This window comes from Poecilia reticulata, unplaced genomic scaffold (genome assembly GCF_000633615.1).
Source record: "Poecilia reticulata strain Guanapo unplaced genomic scaffold, Guppy_female_1.0+MT scaffold_131, whole genome shotgun sequence".
NCBI lineage: Eukaryota > Metazoa > Chordata > Actinopteri > Cyprinodontiformes > Poeciliidae > Poecilia > Poecilia reticulata.
In genome coordinates, this window is record NW_007615014.1 from 320,222 (window position 1) to 331,976 (window position 11,755).

General features: G+C 40.1%; 3 protein-coding genes across 3 annotated transcripts; all 3 read left to right on the top strand.

Annotated features, from left to right (window-relative positions):
• Positions 1 to 1,698: 1,698 nt before the first annotated feature.
• LOC103459852 (olfactory receptor 4K2-like) lies at positions 1,699 to 2,996 on the top strand. The gene has a single exon (XM_008401777.1). It carries the CDS (start codon positions 1,699 to 1,701, stop codon positions 2,656 to 2,658), a length of 960 nt encoding a protein of 319 aa, XP_008399999.1. The 3' UTR covers positions 2,659 to 2,996.
• Positions 2,997 to 6,528: 3,532 nt separating this feature from the next.
• LOC103459927 (olfactory receptor 13-like) lies at positions 6,529 to 7,488 on the top strand. The gene has a single exon (XM_008401866.2). It carries the CDS (start codon positions 6,529 to 6,531, stop codon positions 7,486 to 7,488), a length of 960 nt encoding a protein of 319 aa, XP_008400088.2.
• Positions 7,489 to 9,202: 1,714 nt separating this feature from the next.
• LOC103459853 (olfactory receptor 1M1-like) lies at positions 9,203 to 10,468 on the top strand. The gene has a single exon (XM_008401778.1). It carries the CDS (start codon positions 9,415 to 9,417, stop codon positions 10,399 to 10,401), a length of 987 nt encoding a protein of 328 aa, XP_008400000.1. The 5' UTR covers positions 9,203 to 9,414; the 3' UTR covers positions 10,402 to 10,468.
• Positions 10,469 to 11,755: the final 1,287 nt, after the last annotated feature.

Here is an 11,755-nt window from a genome sequence, read left to right on the forward strand (position 1 = left end):
AAAATTATTTCTTCAAGAGCATTTGAACCTTGATGTAATTGATTCCGTACTTGTTAAAAATTTCTTGGCCTTTTGTCAAGTTTTATTTCATTAAATTTACTGTCAGTGGTGATGTCTTCTGCATGTCTTCTGAGATTCAATTAGGTATCTTATTGTAGAGTAATTTTTACATCCTTACCATCAGAAAGTCTTTTTTTTCTTTTAAACAACTCTTTTGATAGAGTTTTTTGTTATTTCAAAAGCCACACCAATTTCATCCATTCACAGTTTGATAAGTAACTAAAATACAATTAAGAATTGGATGTYTTGACTTCTCATTATAAAAAACATGCAAGTCCAAAAACAAATGGTGTTTGATGGCATTCATTAGAAATCTAGTTGCACATCTATCTGTGCATAGATGTTCTATGCACAGATGTTCTGTGCATAGAACATCTAGAAGCCAGGTTTATACTGACATAGTTTATTTGGTTCTTATTTAGCGATTTTTTTTATCTCACACTATTGTCTGCATTCTGTACTGACATGCTGCATTCCTTAAACGGGCAATATTATGTAAAAATGACTTTTTTGAGATTRCATCAAAAAAGAATGCAACATACTTGGAGTGTTGCTTTGATACCTTAATGCATGTTTGAGAAATCGGAATCTGCAGGTGCATGGGAGCCAGGCTGTTTCTGCATTCCTTGTCATTGGTCCTGGTAAGCTGCACAGTGGCGCAGTTGGTAGCACGAAGGTCCTGGGTTCGATTCCAGCATTTCTGCATGGAGTTTGCATGTTCTCCCTGTGCATGCGTGGGTTCTCTCCAGGTACTCCGGYTTCCTCCCACAGTCCAAAAACATGAYTGTCAGGTAAATTGGTCTCTCTGAATTCTCCCTAGGTGTGAGTGTGTGTGTGCATGGTTGTTTGTCCTGTGTGTCTCTGTGTTGCCCTGCGACAGACTGGCAACCTGTCCAGGGTGTAGCCCGCCTCTCGCCCGAAACGTTCGCTGGAGATAGGCAGCAGCAGCCCTCCCAACCAAACTAGGGATAAGGGTGGTAGAAAATGGATGGATGGATGGATGGTCCTGGTACAAAACCCATGTGTTGACTGTCTGACGAAGTCTGTTCATGCATTCCCATGCCGATGGAGGCAAGCTACTGGATAACACTACTATCAGGTGAGACAGGTGAGACTGCCATGCACTGGCACCACCAGGCCCTCTGATCACCACCACCTGGCAATGCTGGAAAAGTGTCTTGTCTGAGGACACAATGACAGAGGGAGTGAGGATTGAACCGTCAACCAAAGTTTGCAATTAACASCCCACTCCAGCCCAGGACTTGATCAGAAGGACCACTCCTCCTCCATGGCTTCCAATCCCAAATGGAAAATGGGRAATAAGGGCGTGGAAAGATCTCAAGTGACATTTTGCCATGTGATGCATCAGGTGAGAATGAAATGAGTACAGASGACATAAATCAAAAGTGAGATAAAGGAAACTCTTTAGACAAGCTCTGCCCATATGGAAATACAAACTGGCTCCTTGTGGCAGTTTGTACCCAGTAGGTACCCAGCTATGTAGGGTACCTACATAGCTGAAGACTTCTTTTAAGGGGTTTTTGAAAAATAAACAGGYATGGTTTTTAGAACCTATTAGAATCAAAATTTTTCAAGAAATGTGACATCAAAATGTAATTGTTTTAATTATGCTGCAAAATGTCTTTTGTCTCTCAGCCTCAGTCTAACATTTCTATTGAGTTTGATGATGTTGGGTTACTAGAAAGAATGATCACATTCACTCTGTCCACAATCCCATCCTGTGTGTTTCTCTTCATTAATGGAACCATTTTGTTCACTCTGAGAAGTAAATTTGTTTTTCGTGACACCTGTCGGTACATTCTCCTGTTTAACCTTCTTCTTGCAGATACTGCACATTTAGTCATATCTCAGGTTCTGTTTCTACTTTCTGTTTGTAGAATTACACTAACATATCCTCTCTGTAGTACACTAATTGTTTTAGGTATTCTCACAAATGTAATTTCTCCTCTAACGCTGATGRTGATGTCTCTAGAGCGGTGTGTAGCTGTCTGCCTCCCTTTGAGRCATGCTATGATCGTCACCATCAGAAACACGAGACTGGTAATTATTGCAGTTTGGACTTTGAGTTCTTTACATAATATTTTTCGTGGTATTTTGCTGTTAGATTTTCCTTTTGAAGATCTAGACAGTATGCAAATGAAAGAGTTATGCTCTGATCGCATAATGCAGCTTGGATCGAGGTCTAAAATGTATGATAATGCTTTCACTGGGCTCTTGTTTGCTTCAGCAGCSATGGCAATCATTTCTTCCTATGTTGGTGTAATAATAGCAGCCAGGTCAGCATCTACAGGAAAAGCTTCAAACTTGAAGGCTCGTAAAACACTGATGCTACATTTGGTGCAGCTATGCCTCAGTTTGTCCTCAACTATTTACAACCCATTGCTTGTAGCGCTTATGAAAATTATTCAAAGTGTTGGGTTTATACGATTACATAAATTTTTGTATATAATAATGATTATATTCCCCAGATGCTTGAGTTCTTTAATTTATGGCCTTAGAGATCATACTATCAGACCTATTCTTTTGGGCCATCTAGGTTGTCATTTAAAACGGAAAGCTGTTGCAGTCAGTGGTTGAAAAGTTCAGCTTCGGTCAAGGTCTTCATAACTGTGAAATAAAGACTGTTACACAATCATAATCAGCTTTATTAGTGTCTTAAATATAGTGAAAATTGTATTAAAGGTTATTTTTTGAATGAACAAAAAGTCTTAATGCAATGTTTTACTGTTGTGAATAATCCATATAAACTAAAGACCATAAATAAGACTGAGGAATGTAGGAGACAGCAGAAGAATCTGAGGAGGAATAAAGTCCAACATTTTATGACATTTATGTCTATTAAATCAAATACCATCGGACTAAAACCTTTCAGTTATGTTTACATTTTGTCATTGAATTCTAATAAAACACATACAGTAGTATGTATACCAGTCTGAAAATGTAACTATAAAAATAAACATACATTTTAAAGAAGAGTCACTTAATTGTCTTTATTGGATCAAAGTTATGTGACAGAGAGCAAGAGCCTCAAGTATAAAAGCGTGTGTAGCTTTCATACTGAAATTTTGTGCTAGGGAGAATTTCTGAAACTGCAGCGCACAAAAATTCATTTGTATAAAGCTGTGGGTAGATTTGTCACTGCAGATGTTTCCTTTATAACTTCTGATTTGCGGTGAATCTGCGTGTGTGATATGTTTCTCTCTTTAAATGCTTATTGAAATGAGTATAAATTCCCAGTAGGYTTCCACCACCTGTCTGAACGATCATGACAAAGGCCTCTATTGAGTCTGTTTCCAACTAYGACTCACATTATTATTATATGGGGTGTGAATGCCTGGTGTAAACATTTTGGGAAAAAAATGTATTTGCCAAAGACTTGACTAAATGTAAGAAAAAATAAGAAACAACTGAGTGTTTGAACTGCTCATACAGTTAGAGGGGAAGAACTAAGTCTTTTTAAAACGAGTCACCATAGATAAAACAGGTAACAACCAGCGGAAAGCCACACACATCGAACCCATCTTGCATCTCAGAATAGAAGAGCGAAAGAAGTTTGAAGACAGTACAAGACAACAGCCTGCTGCTACACCTGCATAAGAGAAAGAAAAAAAACAAACCGAGAAACCACAGTGGCACACAACATATGCATATACAATGTCACTGGAATGTACATGGTACTAATTAATAGTACAGATGTGCCGATCAGGTTTTTTCCTGCCCATACCGATACCGATCAACCATGAGGGCTGATCGCCGATACCGATCACTGATACCGATCACATAATTTTTTTTTAAATTTTTTTATCATAAACACTACCGGTTACATTATGTGGAAAAAGGAACCATGAATTCACCTTAATTTAGACAAAAACTTTTTTTTTCAAGAAGAAAACTAAACAAAACAGGCATTCTGCAAATTGTACTGCTATCGGTAATACTATCTTTAACAGACTGATAACATATGAAGGCTCTGAAGAGGCTAAATAATGCAAAGAGCCAAAAATAAAACCTCTCAACATTGCCAAAAAATTTAAAGTATAAAACTTAACATTCAAAGGCAAATACAGGTTCCATTACAATAAACAATCCAGTTACTGAATGAAAACTTCCTGATAGCATGGCGGCTAGCTGATTACTGCTAGTTCTGAGTGGCTGATTCTGACTGAGCGAAGTAATCATGCAGAGCAGGGAGGAGATCGATTATTTTTTGGAGATTATCTGTCTCATGTTAGAACAGCGAAAGTTTTAATACGTATGTAAAATGTATTTTTTTAGGTTAGATGCTGCAGCTTTAAACAGAGGTTCGGTGTGAGAGTCACTACCAGGAGGAGCAGCAGCGGCGCTCTGTCTGTCAAATATTACTACCTGTACCACGTAGCAGTGGTTCAACAGCGAGAGCAGAACCAGCGTCTTACATCGCACCTCGAAGACTTAAATAATTTTGCGGGTAATTTGTTTAGCTTTCTGACTGTCATGCTAATCCGGGTGAGTGTTTGTAACGGTGCGCTGCTTTACCTGCTATCTGATCCTCCATATGTCTTTTTTACTGCAGTGAGCCTCGATGTAGCCAAACTCCGTCAAGTATGGCATTGTTTTTATGTCGTATTASCTTCGTTGTGTTGATGCATTTTGACGTGCTTCAATTTTCCGCCGCAACACGCAAACGTCCCCATTCACTCAGTGCGTTATAGTTCAACATCACTTAGGATTTGTTGCTGCGCGTTTGCGCAGTGTGAAGGAAAGAGGAGACCAGCTGCACAGGCAGGCTGCGAAATGAGATGYAGGTGATCTGTATCGGCAACAAGAGCCAATGATCGCCGATCACCGATCATGCACTTTTTCACGAAAATCGGCCCGATTATGATCGGTGACCGATTGATCGGCACACCTCTAATTAATACAAAATATGTTTCGTGCCAACTGCAGCCCTACAGAGTGTATCTGTGAAAACCGGAATCCAAACACCTGGGGGAGYAAGCGGTTTCTCAATTCGAATGTTCAATAAAGATGCCRCAGATCTGACTCCTATGACCTGTGGACGACATCCAAACATCCCCCAGAACATGGGAGCAGTGGGCACAACACCACAGGGACAGCTGACCATCCCAGAGCAGATCCAGCTTTATACCCCAGGGCAGAGGTCCCACCCACTGGCAGAGAGTGTGATGAGGGGGGAATCAGGCCCCATGTATGGTGGGGGGCCTGATCCAAAAGGTGGGGCAGCCCAAGACCCAACCTGACAGATAAACAGGCACACACACTTACAACTCCCTATACATGCTCCCAGGTCCAGGTAATAATACTCCAGAGGCGCAACCAGCCTCTGAACCCAGGTGGTAGTCTCCTTCATTCTGGGGTGGAAGCAGACCACCCATGCTCCCATAATAATAGAGCAACCCATCAGACCAGGGCTGGGCACTGCCCAAACCCAAACGACCTCAGTTCAGACACCAACCGCCCATCCCGTCCCCAGAGACACAACCAAACAACAGCCAACACGATCCAAATAAGTAACCCATCCAGAGCTGACTCGGGATGAAACAATTCCATCTCCCCAAAGGACACCATTCACAACTCAATGCTCCCCAACCCCCATGAACCTCAAAATGAATTCCCCCACAGGGCCACCACAAAGAGCACACAAATGTTAAACCAGTGCTGCAGAAGTTCCAAAAATCCTCTCCCTGTAGGTAGCCAGTGCCACACAAAGTAGCACTGGGCACCCCACCAATCCCACTCTATGAACACAGAGGCACCCAACAGTGCCAGCTCAGTACAAACCTCACCCCCATTCACCCACACTGCAAAGTCAAACCACACTCACAACTGGCACCATCCAGGCCCACGTACACACCCCCAGCAAACCCATCTCTGTCAGAACCCTGTGGTCCTTCAACCAAAACCAGGAAAAAAATACACAAATCTGAACTATTCAAAGAGAACCAAAATGCCAGTCTCAGACCCAGCTGACTCTTGAKATTTCATTCCCCAACAAGGACCCTGACCAGATGACYCACGCCTACTCCAGATCTTCAGTGTCCTATTGCAAACAGCAGATGAGGGTGTGGAAAGACGCTCATTGATGTGGTGTTGATCAGTGTAATATATCACTAAATTAAACTCAGCTGTTGGGTTTGATACAAAGTTGGGGAATTGGAATTGCTTCGTCATATTGCTGGTCTGATGACATGTTGCCATGTGATGCATCACGTGAGAATYATATGAGTGCAGAGTACATAAATCAAGTGAGATGAAGGAAACTATAGACAAGCTCTGCCCATATGGAAATGCAAACTGGCTCCTAGCAGCGGGGTACCTACATATGCAAATGGTTCTTTTAAGAAATTATTGGACAATAAAGAGGCATATTTTTTAAAACCTTGTGAGACTAAACTTGTCAGGAAGTGTGAMATCAAACATTTCTATTTATTTTAAATATGCTGCAAAATGTCTTTTGTCTCTCAGCCTCGGTCTAACATTTCTGTTGTGTTTGATGATGATGGGTTATTAGAAAGAATGACCACCTTTGCGCTGTGCACAATCCTATCATGTGTGTTTCTCTTCATTAATGGAACCATTTTGTTCATTCTGAGGAGTAAATCAGTTTTTCGTGACACCTGTAGATATATTCTGTTGTTTAACCTTCTTCTTGCAGATACTGCACATTTAGTAATATCTCAGGCTCTATTTCTACTTTCTGTTTGTAGAATTACACTAACATATCCTCTCTGTGGCACACTAACTGTTTTAGGCATTCTCACAAATGTAATCTCTCCTTTAACACTGATGATGATGTCTCTGGAGCRGTGTGTAGCTGTCTGCCTCCCTTTGAGGCATGCTATGATCGTCACCATCAGAAACASGAGACTGGCAATTATTGCCGCTTGGACTTTGAGTTCATTACATAATATCTTCCGTGGTATTTTGCTGTTGGATTTTCCTTTTGAAGACCTAGACAGTCTACAAATGACAAATTTATGCTCTGATCTCACAATGCAGCTTGGATCCAAGTCTAAAATGTATGATAATGCTTTCACTGGTATTCTTTTTGCTTCAGCAGCCATGGCAATCATTTCTTCTTACTTTGGTGTAATAATAGCAGCCAGGTCAGCATCTACAGGAAAAGCTTCAGCCTTGAAGGCTCGTAAAACACTGATGCTACATTTGGTGCAGCTATGCCTCAGTTTGTCCTCAACTATTTACAACCCAATGCTTATAGCTTTTATAAAAATTGTTCAAAGGGAAGGCTTTTTACGATTATATAGATTTCTTTATATAGTATTGATTATATTCCCTAGATGCTTGAGTTCTTTAATTTATGGCCTTAGAGATCATACTATCAGACATGTTCTTCTGGCCCATCTAGGTTGTCATCTAAAACGTAAAGCTGTTGCAGTCAGTGGTTGAAAGTTCAGCTTCTGTCAAGGTCTTCATAACTGAAAAAAACCTAAGACAGTCATACAGTCATCAGCTTTATCGGTGTCGTAGAGCAGTGTTTCCCAACCCTGGTCCTCAAGGAATACTGCCCTGCATGTTTTAGGCATTTCCTTCCTTCAGCCCAGCTGATTTCAATCGATGACTGATTAACAGGCGTTTGTTGAACTGCAGTCAGCTGAATCAGGCACGTTAAAGCAGGGAAACCTCTAAAATATTTAGGTCAGTGTGCCTTGAGGATCAGGGTTGGGAAACACTGTCTTAGAGTGAAAATTGTGTCAAAATGTGATTTTTTTTTTATCCATCCATCCATCCATCCATTTTCTTCCGCTTATCCGGGGTCGGGTCGCGGGGGCAGCAGCTTCAGAAGGGAGGCCCAGACTTCCCTCTCCCCAGCCACTTCTTCCAGCTCCTCCGGGGGAATCCCAAGGCGTTCCCAGGCCAGCCGAGAGACGTAATCCCTCCATCGTGTCCTGGGTCTTCCCCGAGGCCTCCTCCCGGTGGGACGTGCCCGGAACACCTCACCAGGGAGGCGTCCAGGAGGCATCCTTACCAGATGCCCGAGCCACCTCAACTGGCTCCTCTCGACGTGGAGGAGCAGCGGCTCTACTCTGAGTCCCTCCCGGATGACCAAGCTTCTCACCCTATCTCTAAGGGAGAGCCCAGCCACCCTGCGGAGGAAACTCATTTCGGCCGCTTGTACCCGTGATCTCGTTCTTTTGGTCATGACCCAAAGGCTCATGACCATAGATGAGGGTGGGAACGTAGATCGACCGGTAAATCGAGAGCTTCGCTTTTTGGCTCAGCTCTCTCTTCACCACGACGGACYGGTACAGCGCCCGCTTCACAGTAGACGCTGCCCCAATCCGCCTGTCGATCTCCCGCTCCCTTCTTCCCTCCCTTTTTTTTTTAATCTATGAAAATTCTAATGCAATGTGTTACTGTTGGGTATAATGCATATCAGCTTGAAGAACACAAATAAGACTGGGATGAATCTAGGAGGCAGCAGAAGAATCTGTGGAGGCATAACAGTTCAACAGATCATATTTATAAAAGAAATATTTTTGAAACAAATGTCATTTGATTAAAACCTTTACATTTCTCGTTGAATTTAAATAAAATACATGGTATATACATTTATGTCTGTAAATGTAAGAATAAAAAAGAGGAACATAAATTTTAAAGAGTCCAATCACCCTTTTATTCTACCAAAGTGACAGAGCAGAGGCTTCGTATATAAATGTGCACAGCTTTCATACTAAAATTCCATGGGAGGGAGAAATTATAAAACTTGGAACGATACAGAAAATTTTTTTGATTTACACCTATTAGTAATAGATTTGATTTAAAAGGTACCCTTTCTTGCATACAAGATAACCTTAACAAAACTAAAAAACTAAAAGCTAACCAATTAAAATACTAACAAAAGAAAATTTAGAGATCAAATAAGTGAAAACAAGTGAAAATGCTTGTTTGAACAATCTAACACAGGGAAGTGGCCCCTGAGGACCAGAACAGAGAAACACTGGACTAAACAAAACTCAGCTATTGGATACCTCACCAACTTGACACAAAGTTGGGGAGGTACAATCGCATCACCGTATACTGATCAGAGGACATAAATCAAAGTGAGATAAAGGAAACTCTATAGACAAGCTCTGCCCATATGGAAGTGCAAACTGGCTCCTAGTGGCTGGGTACCTACATAGGTGAATTCATTCTAGAATTGCACTGCAGAGGGTAGAAGCAAGTTGGAGCAACTCTTTGGGATTGATAAAGTCATTTTCAAGTTTTGAATTTCAATTGAAGGTTTCTTCAAATGAAGGGGTTTTTGGAAAATAAACAGATATGTTTTGTTTAAACAAAATCTGATAGCCTACGTTTTTCAGCAAATGTGACATGAATATATTTGCCTCAATTTTACAGATGTCTTTTGTCTCTCAGCCTCGGTCTAACACTTCTGTTGAATTAAATGATGTTGGATTACTGGAAAGAGTGATCACCTTCACTCTATGCACAATCCCATCCTGTGTGTTTCTCTTCATCAATGGAACCATTTTGTTCACTCTGAGGAGTAAATCTGTTTTACGTGACACCTGTAGGTATATTCTCCTGTCTAACCTCCTTCTAGTAGATACTGCACAGTTAGTAATATCTCAGGTACTGTTTCTACTTTCTATTAGTAGAATTACACTAACATATCCTGTTTGTGGCATGCTAACTGTTTTTGCCAATATCACAAATGTAATCTCTCCTCTAACGCTGATGTTGATGTCTCTGGAGCGGTGTGCAGCTGTGTGTCTCCCTTTGAGACATGCTATGATTGTCACCATCAGAAACACGAGACTGGCAATTATTGCAGTTTGGATWTCCAGTTCATTACATAATATATTTCGTGTTATTTTGATGTTAGATTTTCCTTTTAAAGACCTAGATAGTCTACAAATGCCAAATTTATGCAATGAATTCAATATGCTGCTTGGATCCAGGTCAAAAGTTTATGATAATGCTTTCACTGGGTTTCTGTTTGCTTCAGCAGCCACTGTAATAATTTCTTCCTATATTGGTGTAATAATGGCAGCCAGGTCAGCATCTACAGGAAAAGCTTCAGCCCAGACGGCTCGTAATACATTGATGCTACATTTCTTGCAGCTATGCCTCAGTTTGTCCTCAACTATTTACAACACATTGCTTGTGGCGCTTTTGAAAATTATTCAAAGTGTTGGGTTTATACGATTAAATAAATTTCTTTATGTTTTAATTATTTTATTTCCMAGATGCTTGAGTTCTTTAATTTATGGCCTCAGAGACCATACTATCAGACCTATTCTTCTGGGCCATTTAGGTTGTCAACGAAAACTCAAAACTGTTCCAGACAGTAGCTGAAAAGTTCAGCTTCAGTTAAGGTCTTCATATGTGTGAAAGAAAGATGGTTACACAGTCAATGTATTTATTATAGATTCATCTAGAGAAACTCACGTGTTTATTCTTTAGCAGCAGTGTCTTCATAGGTCTGCCTAAAAAATTCAATACAGAACGTTGCTGCTGACTTTCTGTCTAAAACCAAGAAGATAAAGCACATCACCCAGTTCTAAAGTTCTTCCACTGCACTGAGAGAATAGACTTTAAGATACTGTTGATAGTTTATAAATCACTGAACGGTTTAGCAACAAAATACATTAAAGATCTGCTGTTGTTGTATCAACCTTCCAGAACCTCTCAGGTCTTCTGGTTCTGCTCTGCCTCCCCAGAACCAGAACCAAACATGGAGAAGCAGCATTCAGCTTCTATGCACCACAAATSTGGAAGGAAGTTCCAGAAAACTGCAAAACTGCTGAAAGAATGAGTTCCTTTAAATCAAGACTAAAAGCCCACTGGTTTAGAGTTGCTTTTGAAAAATAATAAATGACACAYCAATCAATATATTTGATGTTAACGGTAGCACTTGGGAAAAAAATGTGAAATGTTTACTATTAATGTTAGAAAGATTTTATTTTTATGACACTGAACTACCTTGTTGCTGAAGTGTGGCTTTGAATCAACTTGATTGATTGTTGTATTGATTTCTGAAATATGGTTAMATTTATGTTAAAACTTTATTGTCTGAATGAGATTAAAGTCTTAATTAAACGTTTTCCTGTTGTGGAGATTCCATATAAGCAAAGGCTGTCCAATAGGTGTGTACTTACTGGACAGCAGAATCTGAGGAGGTTTAAAAGTCCAACATATAATATTTATAAAAGAAAGAGAGTCTGTTGAAACATGTCATCTGACCAAAATCTGACGTGTTTACATTTTTCACTGAAGTAAATAAAAACTGTGAAAATTAGGTGCAATCATTCCTTATTTCAATGTAACAACTAATTAAGTGTATAATTAAGACATAAAAGTRTTAACACTCTGAGCAGTTGCATGTTGTAGGGCTCAGAGTCAAAAGACTTTATATTGTTTGCTGTTGCAGATGTGAGAAACTATGAGTTAAACAGAAAATACTTCRACTTGTTTTTATAGAAATATATTTCTTTTAAAGAGGATATATTATCCAAAATCCACTTTTTTGCATACTTTGAAAGCCTAGGACTGCAATTTATTCTCTCCCGGTGCTGCATAGATATCTATATTCTTTTTGCGTCTTATTTCAGTCTGTTAATTTTTCACTGTTGATTATAATGTTTTACTGCCTATGACATAGCCACATTTGCTATGGAACTGCTAAACAAGGTCATGACTTTCAGCTAAT